The sequence below is a fragment of the Ylistrum balloti genome, unplaced genomic scaffold (assembly GCF_031769215.1).
Source record: "Ylistrum balloti isolate Yb309-2 unplaced genomic scaffold, AGI_CSIRO_Ybal_v1 Utg370882, whole genome shotgun sequence".
Lineage (NCBI taxonomy): Eukaryota > Metazoa > Mollusca > Bivalvia > Pectinida > Pectinidae > Ylistrum > Ylistrum balloti.
Genome location: NW_026782502.1, coordinates 228018 through 251821, shown reverse-complemented (window position 1 = coordinate 251821; position 23804 = coordinate 228018). Strand labels below are relative to the sequence as shown.

The 23804-nt window shown below is 35.7% G+C and overlaps 1 protein-coding gene across 1 annotated transcript; it reads left to right on the top strand.

Annotated features, from left to right (window-relative positions):
• Positions 1-1180: 1180 nt before the first annotated feature.
• On the top strand, positions 1181-23341 carry LOC132559244 (mitochondrial import receptor subunit TOM70-like). The gene is made up of 11 exons (XM_060223861.1): positions 1181-1441; positions 3710-3889; positions 5354-5480; positions 6656-6765; positions 7344-7492; positions 11395-11602; positions 13023-13157; positions 14662-14767; positions 16783-17008; positions 17538-17660; positions 18375-23341. Exons 1-11 carry the CDS (start codon positions 1181-1183, stop codon positions 18547-18549), a joined length of 1800 nt encoding a protein of 599 aa, XP_060079844.1. The 3' UTR covers positions 18550-23341.
• Positions 23342-23804: the final 463 nt, after the last annotated feature.

Below are 23804 nucleotides of genomic sequence, written 5' to 3'. Positions count from 1 at the left end.
GGTGTACAATTGTTTCTGTCTCAGCATTACAGAGAGTACATAAAGGACTATCTAATATCCTTACTTTAAAAAGAAATGAGTTTGTAGTTAAGATGTTGTGGGAAATTCTAAACTGTAGCCATTGAAATTTGGAACTTTTAGTGACTTGAAAAGGTAATGTATATATAGCTAGCCAGTCATCATTTGTGAAATCAAAATGTTCCCCCCACTTTTCCCTTCCCTTGGACACAAGTGATTTAATATTGTTAAGTATTCCATAAAATCTCTTTGAACCTTTATTGATATCTAAAAAAATAGATATGTGGACTGGTAGAGAAGGACGTATAAATTTATACTCAACAATATTATAATTCTGCAAGCTTTTCCTTATTGCTGAAATTATTGCATAATATTTCAAAAAATCAGTGTTTATGTTAAATTTCTGAATAAATTCCTCATATGAAAACAAAGTGTTATTACTAAAATCCTTAACAAAATCACCAATTAGATAAACACCTTTTTCATACCAGTGTGGGTAGAAGATTGTTTTACCTCCAATGGTAATATTACAATTATACCATACAGGTGTTAGCAAGAGTGATTTCCCTTTGATTGTTTTCATATTTTCTGAATTTTCTAATCTCCCCCAAGCTTTTTTAGCATTTTTTCAGTAGGTAACCATGACAATCAAATGTCAGAAATCAGAGGAAAAATTTTTTTTACACAAATTTCATCTCTCTACTGTTCATGTAATTGTTATATAGTTTATAAATATATATACATGTAATGATGTATTTTCCATAACCAATCTGCTATACCTGTATATTTCAAACATGACAAATAATTTCAGGAAAAATGCAAATTAACTGTTTACTGCTACCTCAGTGAAAGCAGATAACTGAAGTATGTCTTTAAGTGTGCAAACATTTGCATGAAATAGTTATAAGAGTTGTTTCCCTTCGTTCGGAATTCAACAAGTTTTGACACCTTAATGCAATCTGCAGATTTTGACAAATTCATCCATTCACTTCTTTTATTTACAAACTCACGCGACCGTATGAACAAGCTTTTTTCTCGATTGTTTCTATGAATATTGGCTAGGCCTAAATTTCGTAAAAAGCACGCTTTCCAAATTTTCTCTAAAACGTCTTTCAGACCTTGACTATCAAACTGAAACTGGTCACGTGCGATCTTTTCCAATATGGCTGCGGCCAGTAAAAGTGTGGTTAGTGATACGAATTCGACTGATACCTGGCCTAAATGGCAGGTAGCTCTCGCTATCGGTGCTCCTTTGGCAGTTGTCATCGGGGGAGTATGGGCATACAGGCGAAGCAAGCGAAAGGACGCCAAATCATCACCAAAGAAACGAGATGACAAAGATAACACAACGTCCCAGTCGAACACCGGCAAAGATAAACACTCGACGCCATCACCAACGAAACCGGCGTCTGGTCAAGAGGAGGTAAATTGGCCCAGATATTGAATCGACGTGTAGATCTTACATTTATTATTAGTAATTATAAACATAAGAAATCAAGTATGAACAATTGTCGGTATTCTGTTTAGCATGATATGTCCTTCAAACCCGAATAACCTCCAGACTGGATATAAAACAATATTCTAGTCACAGAGGGTTTGTCTATGGGCGTTAATCATCTGTTGACTGTGATTTAGTGTTAGAATATGTAGCTCCCAGTCATAATAAAAAGAGGATTTTATCTGGAAGAAACCCTGTGAAAGTCATACTTGTCATCATTTTCTATGTTAGATTGTGAGACCAGTTAAGATATAAGATGTTTTATTTTGTGTCATATGTTAATCAATGGATTTTATTTCATTAATTACAATTGTATTGAACATATAAAAGTTAGCATAAAAATCGCTGTAAATTATTTAACTATGTGAAATATGAGTCCAGACAGTGCCAGAAAAGTGAAAAGTTTACATTCCACAATGACATTCTTAGTTGAAAGTATCAACAAGAAGAAAAAACACCAATAAACTTTGGATAACTGGTTAGTGCTTCAAGAAGTGGAAGAAATTTTGCTTGTTAAAGTGGACTTCGATCAGGCAGTTGTTGTTATGTTGACAGTTTGTTTGCTTGTGTATTATGTTGTGACCTCCTGACAATGGTTGGTGTTATACTCTAAGGAATAAAGGGAATTTAGTTCAAACCAATTCCATTTGTGTAAAATCATCGTTATACTCTGTAATAATCAAAAGTAAATCAAACAAATTCAGAAAAGTGAAAATGCTATCATTATTTTTTATTAAAATTAGCTACAGGTAAAATTAAAAGCACCTGTGCTCCATGCCTTATATTTTTTTAGGAATTTCTCACTGATGGATCAAGTCCTAGATCCTCTTTCCTTTGATGTAAACGAAATGTGGTCTTACATATGTTACTGGTATAGAGCACCGCTCGGGCGTTGATGCCAAAACAGCGACTGCAGAGCTTCAGTCCTATTAAAAGCATATCAATTAAATTACAAGAAGATATCAAAGTATGGTAAAATCATGTTTATAGTACCAAAGAATGGAATACTATAGCTTGTGAAATTAAGTCTTTTGTAAAGAAAATGTATGTACAACTTCAAACTTGTTTAGAAAAAATTGATAATCTTGTAATCCATATGTCACACCTGACTCTTAAACATGTTTTCAGGAAGAGAAATAGACAAAAACAAAAAAGATTGGTATCAAATATGGGGGTAAGCTGTAAAATTGTATAGGACTATTCAGTGTACGCCTCACAGCTACGTCCTAGCCACATGATGTGTATACATATATAGTGTATAGAAAGTGTCCTACCTCCCCAAAATCTTGATGCAATAAACTGAAGCACATCAAAAATATTCAGGTTCCATATAAACATAAAAATGCCTTAGACTTTAACATAATCTCTGTGTACAATTCTGAGGGTAATCTGACATTTATAATTACTACCATTTCTGTGGCCAAATATGAGGCACTTAATACTTAGTTCCATTAAGTATTTACTATAAACAAATTCAATGGAAATTTTAACCTCTCATCTTCACCACATTTTCCAGTGATTTATGTTTTTGATCAAAGGATAAAATAATCCTTGGTGAGTGAGTGTATTAGTCAGCAACAATAAGAACAATTTAGATTTGAATCCTATATATCATCTGTCCTATCCAATGTGGACTTAAAGGTCTAGCTTGGTTTCATGTGAGCATGATGTATATATTATTTATTGAATGTATAGTAATTTTGATATAATTTTTTTGAGGCGAGTCCTGAACATCATTTCAAAAATTTTGATGAGATCCAACTAAGAGATATTGTGGGTCTCAAAATTTGAGCATGTTCCATAGAAAAGCATGACTCAAGGACTCAAAGATTTGAGTCATATTCATTTTTTTAACAAAACTTCGAAGGCATATACTGTAGTTTATAGTTGGTCATGACTTGCACAGTGCTTCTTTGAAAATTCCCCTTTAACTCTTTAGGCTGAAAAATAAGAGTAGTTAGGGATTCAGGACACAATTTTTGTTAATTTTATTGATAAATCCTAATTATAAATTTCATCTTTGGTGTAGACCGGTTTTTCTCAATAGAACTGAATTTGATAAATTTTAATCCCACTTATAATTCCTTTTTTTCCAAGATATTCTACAAGTTTAACCTTGCACAACAAGTGGTAACCTGTAAAAAGCTGAGTACTATTATTGAAATGTTTTTTACCTCTTTTTCTTGATTGTAGGAGCAGACTCCATTGGAAAAAGCACAAGCAGAAAAAAACAAAGGAAATAAGTACTTTAAGGCGACTCGTTATGACCAGGCTATCACATGCTATACACAAGCTATTAGGATGTGTCCTCCTGGGAACAAGGCAGATCTGGCCACATTCTATCACAACAGGGCTGCAGCCTATGAAAAACTGGTACGTACATGGAACAGAATATGAAAATCTGGTACATACATGAGACAGCCTATGAAAGAACTGGTATGAACATATACATAGGGCGACTTACAAATATCTGGTATGTACATACAGGGGAAGGCCTATAAAAACCTGGTACATACATATACTAAGGAGAGTCTATGAAAATATGGTATGTACGTACATGGGGCAATGTACAAAAAACTGTTACATACATATATTTGGGCAGAATATGAAAAATTGGTACATATGCATAGGAATGCCTACAAAAAACTAGTATGTAAATGTGTACATGGGGAAGGATAGGAAAGCTTGGTTATCCACCTGGGGTAGCTATGAAAAATGGTATATACAGATGAACATACATGAGCAGAATATGGAAAAACTTATATGTGCCCGGAACATACATATACCAGTAGAATATAAAAATTGTTAAATGTAAATACATCATATGGGCAACTTACAAAATACTGATGGGTACAGATACGGGGAAGCAAGGAGATTACCGAACATTGGTAAGTTCATACTAAGGACACACAGAAACAGAAACAGGAAATTAAAACTGGCAAAAACTGGTTCTAACATCAATTACTTGATATCCATAACACTAGATACTCATCCATATCAGCTGTAGACATCAATATTTACTTACTTCCAAGATCTGTGGTGTTCAAATGCCACAGATTATTCAGTTTTTTAAGGCTTGTTGTCATGAATTTTCATAATAGATTTTCACTAGAGATAAAAAACAAAATACAAGATGATGACTGTAGCTTAAAGTTTCACTGCTTTTAACAGTTATTGTCACAGCTCTCCTATTGAGAGCTTGACATTTCTTGAATTTATGAATATTACCTGACATGTATCAGCATGGAAACAATGAATAACTTTCTCTCTAGAACACAATTCCAAGACTTATTGTACATATGTTCTATGTGTAGGCCGTCCTTTTTCATATCATCCCATTCTTTTACCATATTTATGCCTATGTTATTTCATTGCTGGGCACATTAAGTTTACCCTTGGCATTCATTCCATTATATTTGTTTTTGTTTCAGTTCATTTACTCTTAAACACAAACAGATATATTTATGTAGTATAATGCAGGTCTACTTTTGATTTGGTTAAAGTCAATTATTTTTCTCTAGAGTTATGGTCTTTTCACTTGAAGAATTTCAACAAATATGTTTGTGGAGATAGTATGACTAGTATTGGAGAGTCTTGTGTAATTCCAAAGGGAATTTAGATTAAAAAATGACAGGCAGGAAGTATATAAATCCGCCTTCAGATTCTTCTCCTTAGATTCTGCTGGCAGAACTTAAAATTAATTTCATGAGAACGCCTCTTAACAAAGTTAACAACACTAGAAAATTTCCAAATTTCTCCTTGGCTGTTGATGAGGGTATTTGCTTCAACATGTCTAGTTAATGGACATTGATGCATACGTTTTTGTTTAATACACAGAGAAACAATAAGATGGTTGTGGAGGATTGTACGATGGCTCTGGAGCTCAACAATCGGTATGTGAAGGCATTGACGCGGCGGGCGGCAGCATGTGAACAACTAGAGGATTTATCACAGGCACTGGAAGGTGATTATGTAATGACACATACTGTAAACGATGTGATTGATGATGGGTTAAGATTTGATTGCACCAAATTATGTACATCTACATTATATTGTATTAGGATAATGTGCTAATCCTCTTCATGTCTTGTATTAAACCATCTACAAATAATACTTCATTATCACATAAAGTAATCAAGGGGGGAGGAGCCAACGTCAGGTGGAGATAAGTGGGTTTTCTTAGTGTGGAACTCCGCGTTGAGTATGGATACCTCAGAGGTATGCAGGCCAGTTATAGACAGATAAACTAATTATAAGAAGGGAATAATAACGGCAACATACTCAAGCGTTACCAATAAGTAGAATTTTACTTGTCGACTAGTTTCGACCCTGGTCAAAACAATCACACAATCACACTGTATCACGTCACATAACGTATATATTATTTCTCTTGTAATTATGACGTAACAATGTAAATTTATCCTCCTGAAGTGTACTTTAGGGGAAAAGTTTTGTATATTTTTGTCCTGATGAAGACCTTGCAACAGGGTCGAAACTAGTCGACAAGTAAAATTCTGCTTATTGGTAACGCTTGAGTATGTTGCGGTTATTATTCCCTTCTTATAATTCATTATCACATGATAAGCCCCTTCCTTCAGTTTCAGTAAGAGGTGATGTGTTAGTTTCCTTGGTTACTGTATACCCAGTGATAGTTTCCCAGAGGTTTTTCTCTTTCACAGAAAACTTTTCATCTTCATCATGCTTCACTAAAAGGCAAATTGTAATTTATACAAATTTATAAATCAGTTTTATTCATGGTTAAATTTCCTGCCCATTACTTCTAAGCAAATTATTAAGCAATTGTTATTTATGTTACTCCAAAACAAAACCTGGAGTCAGGGTCAGATAGATGTTCGACTGGATTAGCCCTAAACAAAACCTGGAGTCCTGGGATGGGATAGATGTTTGACTGGAATAGCCCAAAACAAAATTTGGAGTCCTAGAGTCGAATAAGTGTTTTATTGGAATAATTGTAAACAAAATCTGGAGTCCTGAGGTAGGATAGATATTTGATTAGTTTAGCCCAAAACAAGATCTAGAGTCCTGTGGTGGAATAGATGTTTTACTGGAATAGGTCACTTCAATTTTATCATTATTGTTGAATTTATTTTTTTATTTTTTTTTTTCATTTTCTAACAGATGTTACAGCCCTGTGTATTTTAGAAGGCTTCCAAAACCCAACTTCCCTTCAAACAGCTGATCGTGTTCTAAAGAACCTTGGACAAACCAAGGCAAAAGAAGCATTCCGTGTGAGTTATCTCCCTTAGACCAAGTGTATTGTATGTGACAAAACCGCGTGTGGAGAAAATTCTCATGAATTTCACATAATCATGTTAATAACTTTTTCCTTTTAAAAATGAAATGATTACACTATTTCATCAAAAGCAGAATAAATTAATAGCGATAGGATATATCAGAGATGAAAAATTTCCGTCGATCAGCAGATTTCCACCTTTTTCATTACAAATTTGGTCATATTTGAGATCGATGCAAATCCGGTGAGAAAATTTCAGGGGTGGGGGGGGGTGAAGTATGTCTTAATGATGCATTTTATTTTTAAGCAATCTTCATCAACTCCATTCTTAAATCCTTTGATGAATATGCCCTTGTAAACTGTAAAATTAAACATCAAGCAGTTACGAGCACCGAGTTTCCGGTATTGTCAAATCGATAAGATAACTCTTACATCAATTGAACGTTTGAAAGCTATTGTTGAATTGAGATGAAAAATTTCCACCTTTTCCAATGCCGGCCACTTTCATCTCTGATTTATGTTTTCAGTGAAAATTTTTGTTGTACAGGTAAATTTTTGTTGTGTTTTGAACAGAATCGTAAACCAGCTATGCCCTCCAAACATTTTATCAGAACATACTTTGCTGCATTTGTCAATGACCCAGTTTTAAATGCTGCCAAGAAAAGTGCACCTCCTAAGCCTGCTGACACTGACCAAGTAGCTAATGGAGATCCTGATGCTAGGTAAGAAGGAAGAAGTCTCTCTGGTTTATGACAGATAACTTTAATGAAAAGGAATTTGTCTGGTGTCATGTAAGAAGGAATGTGTCTGATTTTTTGTCTGGTGTTTTAGGTGAGTAGTTTGTTTGATGTCTAAGGTGAGGAGTTTGTCTGGTGTCTTGGGTGAATAGTTTGTTTTGTGTCTTCTGTGAGTAGTTTGTCTTGTGTCTTAGGTGAGTAGTTTGCCTGATGGCGTAGTTTTGTAGTTTGTCTGGTGTCTTAGGTGAATAGTTTGTCTGGTGTCTTAGATGAGTAGTTTGTCTAGTGTCTTAGGTGAGGAGTTTGTCTGGTATCTTAGTTGAGTAGTGTGTCTGGTGGTGTCTTAGGTGAGTTGTTTGTCTGATGTCTTAGGTGAGTAGCTTGTCTGGTGTCTTAGGTGAGTAGTTTGTCTAGTGTCTTAGGTGAGGTGTTTGTCTGGTGTCTTAGTGGAGAAGTGTGTCTGGTGGTGTCTTAGGTGAGTTGTTTGTCTGATGTCTTAGGTGAGTAGTTTGTCTGGCGTCTTAGTTGAGTAGTTTGTCTAGTGTCTTAGATGAGGTGTTTGTCTGGTGTCTTAGGTGAGTAGTTTGTCTGATGTCTTAGGTGAGTGGTTAGTCTGGTGTTTTAGGTGAGGAGTTTGTCTGGTGTCTTAGGTGAGTGGTTAGTCTGGTGTTTTAGGTGAGGAGTTTGTCTGGTGTCTTAGATGAGGTGTTTGTCTGGTGTCTTAGGTGAGTAGTTTGTCCGGTGTCTTTGGTGAATAGTTTTTCTGGTGTCTTAGATGAGGAGTTTGTCTGATGTCTCCTGTGAGATGTTTGTCTGATGTCTTAGGTGAGTGGTTAGTCTGGTGTTTTAGGTGAGGAGTTTGTCTGGTGTCTTAGGTGAGGTGTTTGTCTGGTGTCTTAGGTGAGTAGTTTGTCCGGTGTCTTTGGTGAATAGTTTTTCTGGTGTCTTTGGTTAATAGTTTGTTTAGTGTCTTAGGTGAATAGTTTGTCTGGTGTCTTAGGTGAGTAGTTTGTTTGGTGTCTTAGGTGAGTAGTTTGTCTAGTGTCTTAGGTGAATAGTTTGTCTGGTGTCTTATGTGAGTAGTTTGTCTGGTGTCTTAGGTGAGTAGTTTGTCTAGTGTCTTAGGTGAGTAGTTTGTTTGGTGTCTTAGGTGAGTAGTTTGTCTAGTGTCTTAGGTGAATAGTTTGTCTGGTGTCTTATGTGAGTAGTTTGTCTGGTGTCTTATGTGAGTAGTTTGTCTGGAGTCCTGGGTGAGGTGTTTGTCTTGTGTCTTCTGTGAGTAGTTTGTCTGGTGTCTTAGATGAGGTGTTTGTCTGGTGTCTTAGGTGAGTAGTTTGTCCGGTGTCTTTGGTGAATAGTTTTTCTGGTGTCTTAGGTGAGGAGTTTGTCTGATGTCTCCTGTGAGATGTTTGTCTGATGTCTTAGGTGAGTGGTTAGTCTGGTGTTTTAGGTGAGGAGTTTGTCTGGTGTCTTAGGTGAGGTGTTTGTCTGGTGTCTTAGGTGAGTAGTTTGTACGGTGTCTTTGGTGAATAGTTTTTCTGGTGTCTTTGGTTAATAGTTTGTTTAGTGTCTTAGGTGAATAGTTTGTCTGGTGTCTTAGGTGAGTAGTTTGTTTGGTGTCTTAGGTGAGTAGTTTGTCTAGTGTCTTAGGTGAGTAGTTTGTTTGGTGTCTTAGGTGAGGAGTTTGTCCGGTGTCTTTGGTGAATAGTTTTTCTGGTGTCTTTGGTTAATAGTTTGTTTAGTGTCTTAGGTGAATAGTTTGTCTGGTGTCTTAGGTGAGTAGTTTGTTTGGTGTCTTAGGTGAGTAGTTTGTCTAGTGTCTTAGGTGAATAGTTTGTCTGGTGTCTTATGTGAGTAGTTTGTCTGGTGTCTTAGGTGAGTAGTTTGTCTAGTGTCTTAGGTGAGTAGTTTGTTTGGTGTCTTAGGTGAGTAGTTTGTCTAGTGTCTTAGGTGAATAGTTTGTCTTGTGTCTTCTGTGAGTAGTTTGTCTGGTGTCTTAGATGAGGTGTTTGTCTGGTGTCTTAGGTGAGTAGTTTGTCCGGTGTCTTTGGTGAATAGTTTTTCTGGTGTCTTAGGTGAGGAGTTTGTCTGATGTCTCCTGTGAGATGTTTGTCTGATGTCTTAGGTGAGTGGTTAGTCTGGTGTTTTAGGTGAGGAGTTTGTCTGGTGTCTTAGGTGAGGTGTTTGTCTGGTGTCTTAGGTGAGTAGTTTGTACGGTGTCTTTGGTGAATAGTTTTTCTGGTGTCTTTGGTTAATAGTTTGTTTAGTGTCTTAGGTGAATAGTTTGTCTGGTGTCTTAGGTGAGTAGTTTGTTTGGTGTCTTAGGTGAATAGTTTGTCTAGTGTCTTAGGTGAATAGTTTGTCTGGTGTCTTATGTGAGTAGTTTGTCTGGTGTCTTAGGTGAGTAGTTTGTCTAGTGTCTTAGGTGAGTAGTTTGTTTGGTGTCTTAGGTGAGTAGTTTGTCTAGTGTCTTAGGTGAATAGTTTGTCTGGTGTCTTAGGTGAGTAGTTTGTTTGGTGTCTTAGGTGAGTAGTTTGTCTAGTGTCTTAGGTGAGTAGTTTGTTTGGTGTCTTAGGTGAGTAGTTTGTCTAGTGTCTTAGGTGAATAGTTTGTCTGGTGTCTTATGTGAGTAGTTTGTCTGGTGTCTTAGGTGAGTAGTTTGTCTAGTGTCTTAGGTGAGTAGTTTGTTTGGTGTCTTAGGTGAGTAGTTTGTCTAGTGTCTTAGGTGAATAGTTTGTCTGGTGTCTTATGTGAGTAGTTTGTCTGGTGTCTTATGTGAGTAGTTTGTCTGGAGTCCTGGGTGAGGTGTTTGTCTTGTGTCTTCTGTGAGTAGTTTGTCTGGTGTCTTAGATGAGGTGTTTGTCTGGTGTCTTAGGTGAGTAGTTTGTCCGGTGTCTTTGGTGAATAGTTTTTCTGGTGTCTTAGGTGAGGAGTTTGTCTGATGTCTCCTGTGAGATGTTTGTCTGATGTCTTAGGTGAGGTGTTTGTCTGGTGTCTTAGGTGAGTAGTTTGTCCGGTGTCTTTGGTGAATAGTTTTTCTGGTGTCTTTGGTTAATAGTTTGTTTAGTGTCTTAGGTGAATAGTTTGTCTGGTGTCTTAGGTGAGTAGTTTGTCTAGTGTCTTAGGTGAATAGTTTGTCTGGTGTCTTATGTGAGTAGTTTGTCTGGTGTCTTAGGTGAGTAGTTTGTCTGGTGTCTTAGTGGAGAAGTGTGTCTGGTGGTGTCTTAGGTGAGTTGTTTGTCTGATGTCTTAGAGGAGTAGTTTGTCTGGTGTCTTAGGTGAGTAGTTTGTTTGGTGTCTTAGGTGAGTAGTTTGTCTAGTGTCTTAGGTGAGTGGTTTGTCTGGTGTCTTAGGTGAGTAGTTTGTCTATTGTCTTAGGTGAGGTGTTTGTCTGGTGTCTTAGTGGAGAAGTGTGTCTGGTGGTGTCTTAGGTGAGTTGTTTGTCTGATGTCTTAGAGGAGTAGTTTGTCTGGCGTCTTAGTTGAGTAGTTTGTCTAGTGTCTTAGGTGAGGAGTTTGTCTGGTGTCTCCTGTGAGATGTTTGTCTGATGTCTTAGGTGAGTGTTTTGTCTGGTGTCTTCTGTGAGTAGTTTGTCTAGTGTCTTAGATGAGTACTTTGTTTGGTGTCTTAGGTGAGTAGTTTGTCTGGTGTCTTCTGTGAGTAGTTTGTCTAGTTTCTTGTGTGAGGAATATGTCTGAAATTATTAGTGTATGAATCCAGTTTGTAAACCTATCTGGATAAGGACAATGGGAAATAGTTCCTCCTACCATACCTGAAAATATAAGTAGTGCTTAAATAGAATGAATCACTATTACAAGTAGTTTTGTTAACTGTTAAATAAACTTTGTGATGCTCACACTTATTGTGATAATATTTGTTTTTTGCAGTCCCTATCAGCAAGCTCTGTGGAAGATCATAGATGAGGACTATGATGATATAGTTTCATTGTGCACACAGGAGCTTGACTTTCCAGACAGCCAATCAAAAACTGAGGCTAAGTTACTACGGGCAACACTCTACTTACTATGTAACCAATATGACCTTGCACTGGCTGACCTCAAGGTCGTTTTATCAGAGGAGGATATACCCAAAAGAGTAAGAACTTTAATGTAAAGAATGGTACAGTCAAACTTCTTTGAATCGAAATGCGATGATTCCATTTTCTCAATGTATGGAATTTTTTGTCTCGTCCCAAATCTCATTTCTATATATTACTACTAACTAACCCCCAAACTTTCCGATGTATCAAAGTTTTTTCATGGGCCGTAAGCTATGATAACACAGTCATTGACACCTCATGATTTGAACAAAACTTTTACTTGCACTGTACAGGTATTTTCGTCCTGTAGCAAAATTTCACACATTTCATCGAAGAGTGCTACCCCATAGGGATTATGATAGCCTTCTTCCTTAGCCCTGTGTTACAAGGTCAATTAATGACTGGACACAAATTAAAATGTAACTGTTTACTTACATGCCATGATGTTTAATCAAAGATAATGGGACGTTGTGTAATGTTCACTGCTGCCATTGTGGTAATGACACTAATTAGGTCTAATTTACAGAATTTTGAAAACAACAGGAGGAAATCCTATCACTTGTATGATTTTTCAACTCATTTCCAAACCATCACTTTTTAGTTTGAAGCATATAAGCATGAGAAATTCAGTGATTTATCTGTCAATCATGCGTTCTGCGATTGATTCAGACTAGCCATCATCAGAGCATTGGCAAACACTCTTGTAATTTCTACAACCGAGGATGGGTGATGTTAGTGCTGTCATTTCTGGACAGAATTCATTTAGATATGAATTTGCTTTCTTAAAAATCAATAATATAATGTTGATGTATCAGTCTTAAAATAATTACTGTAACAAGTGAATACTGTTTTAATGCTGTGAGTTGTTTCATTTAAAATTGACTCGTAAAATGCTTATACTGTGTGACAGGAAGGATCAATTTCTTGTTGATTTCAAGTCTTTTTTTTTTCATGAATGAAAAAGTTTTGTTTAAAGTTAAAAATGCATCTTTTCATTTAAACTGATGTTTTGATATTTGTTGTGTTTGTTCAGGTAGAACTCTATATATTGCCATTAACATGAAAACATCAATATAACCCACCACGAATGATTCAAAGTCTCGATGTATCAAAGCTTTTTGGTAGTCCCTTGAACTTTGATACATCGAAGTCAGTTCACTAGTAAACATGTAGTTTGTATATTTATGTATAATTTTTAATTGACTTCACAACTTTTGTAATATTCATTATCGTTATACATTTTGGAACACATCCCTTATGTTTCTAATTTATTGACAGAAAATATTGATTGCATTTTTGTTTCTAATACATTTACATAATATCAGCTCTTTTATCAACAGGTTATCAATAGTTCATGTACTGAAAAAAATCAATTACATTTCACAGAAGCAAACAGATATGATACTGTTAGTGTGATGAGATCATATTTCAGAGGTAGGCATGTCAAGATGTACATCTTTTTGTTTTTCATTTCAGTTAAGAATAAATGCTATGATAAAACGGGGAAGTATATACATACAAATGGAAAAACAGACGGAAGGCTTGGACGATTTCGCGTCTGCAGTTAGGATTGATCCAGAAAATGCAGACATTTACCATCATCGAGGACATGTAAGTTGTCCTGAAGGTTTGTCCTAATCTGAACCGTGTATGATAGGTGGAGTTCTACAGGGAACATTTATAAATATCAGTTAATAATTCATAAAAATATCTTCACATTTGATATATCTCGGTGTATGGTCCTATCTTTCAAAGTTTGGTTTAGAAAAAAAATTCCTTGATTAAAACTTGAGAAGAAATATGAATCCTGTCAAAAATGCTGGAGTGTTATTAAAAGAAATAATAAAAAAACATGTTTAAGCTCCCACTGGGGCTCAAAGTGATGACATTTCGGTCTCTGACAAGACACTCTGCTGCTTGACTAAAGGGAAATTTCTTGCTACCCAACTCTAGTAAGATGACTTGTACTTTCATCTTCCTCATTATCCCTCCTTCACCCATCTTTGTTCCCATAGGCAACAACAGCCAAGGTTTGATATCTCTAAGGAAACATCTCTGTCTCCATTAGCTTCTACCCTTTGTGTGATCAACAGCACCAAATTCGTAACAGGAAGTAGTAATGAACAAATATGTTCTGTCCCCATCTGAACGAGAAACTCACTACCATTCACTCTTGGGGAAACCACTCTACAGCTTGACAATAGAGAATTATTTATAATATAAACTTTATTTGTTTTACAACAATTGCGAAACAAGTTATTTAAACTTATACTAATCACTCTTGTTGGCCCGGATGTATTATTTAATGGGCCGTTCCCTTCCCTTGAATAGCCAGGGTCTTTTTGAGGCAGGTTCTCCTGGTAATAAATGTTGGTTACCTCACTTCTTAACATGCTAGAAGTCTATTACATTCCTTTCTGCGGAAAATGTGCCTTGCTCAGAGATAGGACCACGTCAGCACAGACTGGTAGAGGTCTATCACATTCCTTTCTGCGGAAAATGTGCCTTGCTCAGAGATAGGACCACGTCAGCGCAGACTGGTAGAGGTCTATCACATTCATTTCTTCGGAAAATGTGCCTTGCTCAGAGATAGGACCACGTCAGCGCAGACTGGTAGAGGTCTATCACATTCATTTTTGCGGAAAATGTGCCTTGCTCAGAGATAGGACCACGTCAGCGCAGACTGGTAGAGGTCTATCACATTCCTTTCTGCGGAAAATGTGCCTTGCTCAGAGATAGGACCACGTCAGCGCAGACTGGTAGAGGTCTATCACATTCCTTTCTGCGGAAAATGTGCCTTGCTCAGAGATAGGACCACGTCAGCTCAGACTGGTCTGATTCTCAACTTTATGAGCAACACAAAACAACATACGTAGGAAACGTTAAACTGCACATCATATCCTAGGGTTAGGTAGGCCAGTGCTTCAACTACCGCGACCCTGATTAAAAGTCCTGATAATACAGCCTAGTAAGATGGCTTTTAGTTCTACAAGAAAATTCAAGTTAACTTATCAGGATAATATGATCAGAATTTTGTTTTCAAAATCAGTGGTTTGTTTTTTTTAATCCTAGCCTGATACAAATTTGGCAGAACTGTATCATGTTTTTACTTCAGCATAACATACAGTTAGAAAGGATAGATGATGCCTTACGAGATTTGGAGAACGCCATTTCAAAGGATCCAACATTTGCGGCTTCTCATGTACAGAAATCCTTTGCAGGTATGTTGTTTAATTTCTGTACTGGAATGTTTTTGACATGTAAGCTTGCTTTATTGGATTTAGTCACTCAAAGCTAAGACAGTAGGCTGTACTGAAATGAAGATCTCTCACCACCCATTTTGAATTTTAAAGATTTTCTTTAGAGTTTTTTCCACTTTCTGTGATGCTTTGCAATAAAAGTTTGTCAAGACAAATTCATCATTTAAGTTGCTCTAAGATGGTTCTCATTATATTAATCGATGCACATATTGGACCAAAGATTTTCCAGGGAGTTACTTCCCCTTTTTAGACAATCCTTTAATATATTACTAAGCCTTGATCATAATACAGAACGATAGCTTTCGCAATACTAGTTCTTTCATAAGGTTGTTGTCCTAATACTATAAGGCTTGCTTAAATGTTTACAGACAAATACTACTTATTATTATTGCCATGGAACTTATATATGTTGTAAAAATTTTGGGAAAAGATTAGGCTTGCATGCATTACACATGCATTGCACATGCAGTAAACAAATACAACCCATTTGTAAACAATCATTAGAGAGCCCAAAAGAAAAAAGCAACATTTCTAATATTTAATCAATAAATTTTTTATCATGGATTTTTTCATTATATGATAACACATAGAGATGTTTTGTATTTACCAGTAGAAACTTATTCAGAAAAAGTTTTGCATGGTCGATGCATTGATTAAATCAGATTTATCAAAAGAAATAGAAAAGTGTAGCGAAATTTGATTTTAAAAATTTCACAAAAATAAGAGAGAAGATGTGTGATAAGGTGGTTGAGTTTGGTGGATAAGATAAAATAAAAACTATACATACACTGAAATAGAATGAGAGAACAGTTCAGTGTGTAATGTGTCAGATGAAAACTATACGTCCCTGTGAACCACAACAGTTGTAGTGGGAGACACCTGTACAGAAGTAAGGATCTTTAGACTGTGTTTCTACAGGTCCCTGTGAACTACAACATTCTACAGGTCCCTATGAACTACAACAGTTGTAGTGGGAGACACCTGTATAGAAGTAAGGATTTTTAGACTGTGTTTCTACAGGTCCCTGTGAACTACAACAGTTGTAGTGCGAGACACCTGTATAGAAGTAAGGATCTTTAGACTGTGTTTCTACAGGTCCCTGTGAACTACAACATTCTACAGGTCCCTGTGAACTACAACAGTTGTAGTGCGAGACACCTGTACAGAAGTAAGGATTTTTAGACTGTGTTTCTACAGGTCCCTGTGAACTACAACAGTTGTAGTGCGAGACACCTGTATAGAAGTAAGGATCTTTAGACTGTGTTTCTACAGGTCCTTGTGAACTACAACAGTTGTAGTGGGAAACACCTGTACAGAAGTAAGGATCTTTAGACTGTGTTTCTACAGGTCCCTGTGAACTACAACATTCTACAGGTCCCTGTGAACTACAAATTCTACAGGTCCCTGTGAAGTAAAACAGTTGTGGGAGACACCTGTATATAAGTAAGGTTCTTTAGACTGTGTTTCTACAGGTCCCTGTGAACTAAAACATTCTACAGGTCCCTGTGAACAACAGCAGTTGTAGTGGGAAACACTTGTATTATAAGTAAGGTTCTTTAGACTGTGTTTCTACAGGTCCCTGTGAACTAAAACATTCTACAGGTCCCTGTGAACAACAACAGTTGTAGTGGGAGACACCTGTATATAAGTAAGGATCTTTAGACTGTGTTTCTACAGGTCCCTGTGAACTAAAACATTCTACAGGTCCCTGTGAACTACAACAGTTGTAGTGGGAGACACCTGTATATAAGTAAGGATCTTTAGACTGTGTTTCTACAGGTTCCTGTGAACTACAACAGTTGTAGTGGGAGACACCTGTACAGAAGTAAAGATCTTTAGACTGTGTTTCTACAGGTCCCTGTGAACTACAACAGTTGTAGTGGGAAACAACTGTATAGAAGTAAGGATCTTTAGACTGTGTTTCTACATGTCCCTCACTGTTCTGTCTCTGAAATCCTTCCTTATTTGGTTTCCAGAACACAAGAGAACAGCTATGCAGATGATGGGCTCTAATTTGCCCCTCCCACAGACAGTGTTGCAGTCCTATAAGGCAAATGTCGACATGTTCCCCAAGAACGGTGATGCACGTGCACTCTATGCTCAGGCCCTGGGGGATGCTGGCAAGTTTGAGGAAGCTGAGGTGCAGTTTGCAGAAGCTGTGAAACTTGATCCAGATAATGCGACAGCACTTGTACATAGAGGGTAGGTGAAAAACAAGTCACATACATGTGCTGTAAATATACTTCATTTGATGCACTGAAATTTCAGTACTTATATCAATTTTTGGCAAACTAGCAAAATAATGAATTTTGGTGTCCACAATAATTGTTAATTAAAAAACATACAGACACTGTAAATTTCTGTTAGTGAAACTCTTAACTCTGATTACCACTTTAATGTATTTATTAACAGAAACTTGTGTTGTTTTTAATTAATTTATTAATTAATTAAAAACAAAACAGAAATTATCATAATGTCAACAGAATCTTAATTCAGTTTGGTAAAACTATGGAAAAATACAAACAAACAAAGATTTACATAGAAACTCCTAAAAACAAAAAGAAGGAGAATAAGACCAGGTGTTCCTGAAGGTTCATGGTCTTCTACTTCCAGAACAATATTCATCGCCAGTCAATGATTAGTTATTTTATTATATATATATATATATATATACTATAATTAATCCAACTTGATTTTTTTAAATTTTAAATTGTTTGATGGTCTGTACCAGGTTGCTGAAGCTTCAGGCAGACAAGGATATAAAAGAGGCCACGCGCACCATCAACACTGCCCTGGAACTGGACAACCGTTGTGAATATGCGTATGAAGTCCTTGGAACCCTGGAGGTCCAGCAGTGAGTGTTATTTAAACTGGACATTACACCCTGGATCAATGTGATGCTGATGCTGACCACAACTAACACTAAGTGACCATTGAATAGATATTATTCCCAAATCAGATACACTTTTACTTTCTCTGAGGAAAACCTTTGACCCAATAAGACAGAAATCTATGGTTTGATATCAAACCTAAAAGATATTGTTCTACCAGGTATTGATGAGAGAATTAAAACATCAACTATACATGAATTCTATATACACAGTTGTTAAAGAAATTACAACACTGGTATAGCAGGGATTAATCTAGACATATTTCACTACTGGAAATGGGTAATATTCCCTAAGAGATACGCATTCCCCTCTGAACATAAACAAATTCCCATCAAGAAAATATGCTAAAAACATGGGGAAAATTTCCCCAAAAGATATAAAAAATTTTCCCGAAAACTGAACTAACTAGTATATTTTACTTAACATATTTACAAATGCCATCATGAAAAAGATTTATTATTCTAACCTGAACATTGTCCTTTTTCATTCATGTAATTTCATGTAACCGTGTATGTTATATATTTTGATCTTAAGTGCTAGATTAAGCCATGTGTAATATAGCTAGTGGGTAAATATTTGTTTAGCGAACTCTGTTCAAAAGTGTTCCCATGTACATATATGTAATTGTTACTGTATGTTTGGTTATACACTACAACTGTATCTGTTTGTTTTTTCAGAGGACATATGGATAAAGCCATGGGTCACTTTGAGAAGGCTATTGAGTATTCTCGAACAGAGTCAGAAATGGCACATCTATTTTCGCTCTTAGAAGCCGCCAAAGCTCAGCTTAACGTGGCAAAAAATTTTGGAATTCAGCTTCCAAGTTTTGGTGGAGGACCTCCAATGGTGTGAAAGACTTCAAAGAACAAGGAATGCTTTCATCGTCATCCTTTTTGAATTAATGAAGGGTCCACAATTTTTGAAGATGATAGAAAGTTGTGTGTATTTTTGTCTTCTTATCATGTAATCTGTTATAATTAAATTAATTAATACCTTCTTCGATCATTTTGTAAGGTGATTTCCCAGACATCCTCTTTCGGTGTCTACTTTTCAATCTTTGACTAACTATTTGGGTTGCTGAGCAGCCGCAGTAATCAGCTGTGTCAGAGTTGAAAGCTGAATGAATTCTCAAGAGTGTGAAATTTTTTGTGGTGATATGATGCTACTTCATACATACAGAAAAAAATGAGAAATCTAAAAAGACAATTGCTGCTTTTGAAATCCAGTTTTCTGGTAGATAATTGTTTTTCCTAATAGATTATCTTCTATGTGCTATATAAAATGCTTGATATTACTAATTCTCTTGGATTTTAATTATTAAAACACAGGTGTATAATCATGAACTTCACTGTCAAATCTCCAAGGACTGGAGTCTTTAGTTTGTTTTGTTAAATTTGGCAGTCACAAATGTAAAATTTTGGTTGCAAGCTGGAAGAATTTTTAAAGTAAATTCTATTAAATTTTCTCTATTTCTCTTTTTTAAGCTGAGTTGATCATATTACATAACTAAAGATTATGAATTCCATTCATCAACAATTGTGAAATAAGCTGTTATATTTAAATGAAACTGACCACTTCTGGTTTACCTGGACGAATGTCCATGAGAGTTCTTAATGTGGGAGTAAGTGGTGGAAACCTATGTGGTTCAGCAGGTGATGTTTCCCACACATTTTTTCTATTCAATCAACAGCTGGAACCTTAGTCGATAAGACGAAAGGTGAGTGGGTTACAACATTGGCATCCAACTATTGTACTAGGTAATCACAAACAGGACTGAATTAGATAAGATTACAGACTACAGATTATAGAAGGCTTTCAAACATCTCCAGTTTTGAAATCTTGATGGATATATTTTTGGTGATACATGGTATGATGTATTGTTCACCATGAGGCCAAGTAATGCCAGTCTGTAGATGTGGACATACAGAATCTTGGCTTGTTATAGGATAATAACATATTAATGAGGCCAAGTAATGCCAGTCTATAGCTGTGGACATACAGAGTCCTGGCTTGTTATAGGATAATAACATATTAATGAGGCCAAGTAATGCCAGTCTATAGCTGTGGACATACAGAGTCCTGGCTTGTTATAGGATAATAACATATTAATGAGGCCAAGTAATGCCAGTCTATAGCTGTGGACATACAGAGTCCTGGCTTGTTATAGGATAATAACATATTAATGAGGCCAAGTAATGCCAGTCTATAGCTGTGGACATACAGAGTCCTGGCTTGTTATAGGATAATAACATATTAATGAGGCCAAGTAATGCCAGTCTATAGCTGTGGACATACAGAGTCCTGGCTTGTTATAGGATAATAACATATTAATGAGGCCAAGTAATGCCAGTCTATAGCTGTGGACATACAGAGTCCTGGCTTGTTATAGGATAATAACATATTAATGAGGCCAAGTAATGCCAGTCTATAGCTGTGGACATACAGAGTCCTGGCTTGTTATAGGATAATAACATATTAATGAGGCCAAGTAATGCCAGTCTATAGCTGTGGACATACAGAGTCCTGGCTTGTTATAGGATAATAACATATTAATGAGGCCAAGTAATGCCAGTCTATAGCTGTGGACATACAGAGTCCTGGCTTGTTATAGGATAATGACTTATCACTTGGCAACTCTGATACTGCAATATATGGGGGGCTTATAAGCAGACATGGGCTTATTGTGGCACACATACAAATAATTAAAGGATTTTGTAAACAGATATCTGTCTTATGGAATGGGTGAAAAGTCGAGTTTGTTCTATTTTAAAGTATGTTTGTCTCAGTGTTTGGTTTTGTTTTCATTACAGAGTCCAGTATTGAAATATTGGACAGATTTTTATCATATTGTTCAGTTATCAGGACAACAGCACTTGTATGTAAAAGACATCTCAATTTTTAAATTGAAGTAAATGAAATTATTAAAGAATTTAAATTGTAAATTCCATGGAAAAGCATGAATATTTGAATTTTCTGGTGAGAGACACAGAAGATATGTACATGGTGTAGATATAATTTGTTGTTTTGATAAGAAATTTGTGTAATTGATAGTACCCAGTTTTGATTTTACTTATAGTATCAGCACCATAAGGGAGGTAAGTTAGTTACCATTCACAATATTTTGTTTTGTTAGTGTTAAAATAGTTCGCAAACTGGTACTTAATGTCACACAATAACAAAGGATACATCTTTAATTTGAACATTTAAGTTGTATTAAAACTAAAACCATTTTGTTACTGACTTACATGAAAACATTTTTTAATGATCAGATTTCCATGGAGATGCATTCCACAACATTCAGGGTCATAATAATTCAAATTGTTAGCTTTCCACAATTTATAAACTCACAACCATACTTCACTTTTTTCAGATAGCATAATCAGCAGTAATAGAAATTGATATCTCTATAGGCAATAGAATGTATATGTTTTGTGGTCTGCTGACCTAATTTTCAGCCCAAAAACATCATGATTTTAGGGTTGACCTGTGTGAATTTTTTTAAAGTGGTGTGTTGTTTTTCATTTGAAAGATTTTTTTTCAATACTGAAAAAGATAAATCTTCGTACTTTTTGTCATATGAATGGTGAAATATTACATTTAGGAACCAATCTTTAAATTTAAGCTTGTACATAAGCATCCAGTATCAATAGTACACAGTTGTCTTTTGTTGATTTTGAATTGTTTTTGCTTTTGATCTTTGTTCTGAATGTCTCGGAAATTTACAAATTTTAAATTTTAACTTAATTTCATATCTGATTTATAGTAAATGGATAATCATGATTTTGAATTTGCAGCGATAAACTGAAAGTGTACTTAATCTAGTGCAATCAAAAGGTCGTGTAAAAGTTTTCTCATTTTGACAAATTAGCACATTGATGAGTTAGCACATTGATGAGTCAGCACATTGATGAGTCAGCACATTAATGAGTAAGCACATTAATGAGTAAGCACATTGATGAGTAAGCACATTGATGAGTTAGCACATTGATGAGTCAGCACATTAATGAGCAAGCACATTGATGAGTGAGCACATTGATGAGTTAGCACATTGATGAGTCAGCACATTGATGAGTCAGCACATTAATGAGTAAGCACATTGATGAGTAAGCACATTGATGAGTTAGCACATTGATGAGTGAGCACATTGATGAGTCAGCACATTGATGAGTAAGCACATTGATGAGTCAGCACATTGATGAGTTAGCACATTGATGAGTAAGCACATTGATGAGTGAGCACATTGATGAGTTAGCTTATTGATGAGTTAGCACATTGATGAGTTAGCACATTGATGAGTAAGCACATTGATGAATTAGCACATTGATGAATTAGCACATCTACAATGATAGCCATAAATGTTATACCTGCTATTGACCCAATCACATTTTAACCAATACTTCCAGAGTCAATAGCAATAGAAAAATTATCTTTGTGGGAGGGATGAGAAGCATTTTTCCAAAGACCTCACCACCCATCAAATATTAAAATATTTATCAGTATGAGAGAAACACTAGCAAAATGGTGATGAACCCCCCTCCTCTATCAGATTTTAATACAAGTGCTTCCCACCCCCACCCACCCAGATAATATTGGAATAACCCATATTAGGAAAATATGTACCTTGGCTGCATTATTCCATTGACCAATCAAATGTCATATTACATCTTTCATATAACAGAATTCTTCATTCCTCTAGTGTATCAAGGTTTTTAACAGTATACACTTTGTGATGATGCTAGGAGTTAGCTGCTGAATCTGTGGTTGAGGGGAGTATTTGTGTGTGATCCAGAAAATCTGTTTAATTTCTTATGTAATTAGAAGTACACTGTAATAGAAAAATAAAAAATATTTGAAATCTGGTATCAGAATCTGTAGAATAAAATGGTTTGTATTTTGTATATTTTAGGATAAACCAGCAGTAAAAAGATATAGATATCCATGTTAATATAATTAAGACAGTTGTACTTTGGATTTCCTGTAGTTCATGCAGGTTTGACAATTTTACACGGTAGCAATTAGATGTCAAGACATGAAAGAATTATTACAGAGTTTCTGAAATATCAGAATTATACAGTTGTCATATTATCTGTTTTTTGTAATGACTTAAAAAAAGGGAGGAAAAAGAAGAGAGTCAGGCCGAATCACTTCAGACCTTTCTTTACATTTGTTATAAATTGGATTTCTGATCTGGGTAAATTTATTTAAGAGGAAAATCTAAACAAAACAGTTACTGACCACCTTTATCAGGAATGTGCAGTGAATGACTTTATTCAGAAGGATTTCACTAAAAATACGTTTAACCTAATTAATGCGGTCTCCACTGTTTTCTATGGAGGCTTAACTGACTTGACAAAACCTGTGTGTATGTCATTCATTTTTACTCGGATACTTCTTTTGTTGAATACCATACATTTTGACACCAACCTTATTGAATAAGATATTTGTCAGTATAAACAATCAACTCGTCTTGCTGTTTAAAAAAATCACATCAATGTTGTAGACTTGTTACAGAGACTTCAGCTCTGTCAAAGACATTATTTTGTAGGTAATGACAAACTATTGTGACATGTGATACAGATTGTTAGGTTTCATATCATTAAAATAACTTTCTTTGAATAAAGTATGTCTTTACCATTGAACATAACTGTTTAATTTGTATTTGCTCTTCCGGAACACCTGGTCTTTATTTTGTATTTGCTCTTCCGGAACACCTGGTCTTTATCTTGTATTTGCTCTTCCGGAACACCTGGTCTTTAGTTTGTATTTGCTTTTCCGGAACACCTGGTCTTGATGTTTTTATTTGCTCTTCCGGAACACCTGGTCTTCAGTTATTATATGCTCTTCCAGAACACCCAGTCTTTAGTTTGTATTTACTCTTCCGGAACACCTGGTCTTTATTTTGTATTTGCTCTTCGGAAACACCTGGTCTTTAATTTGTATTTGCTCTTCCGGGACACCTTGTCTTATTCTCTAACTATTCTGTGTAGATGTTTTTCCTTTTATTTCATTTATTTTTTTTTAATTTAAGGGCAACGTGGCCTGCTTTAACAGACTGCATACTAATGAAAACATCATTTAGATTCTATTGTAAAATTAGATCAGATTTG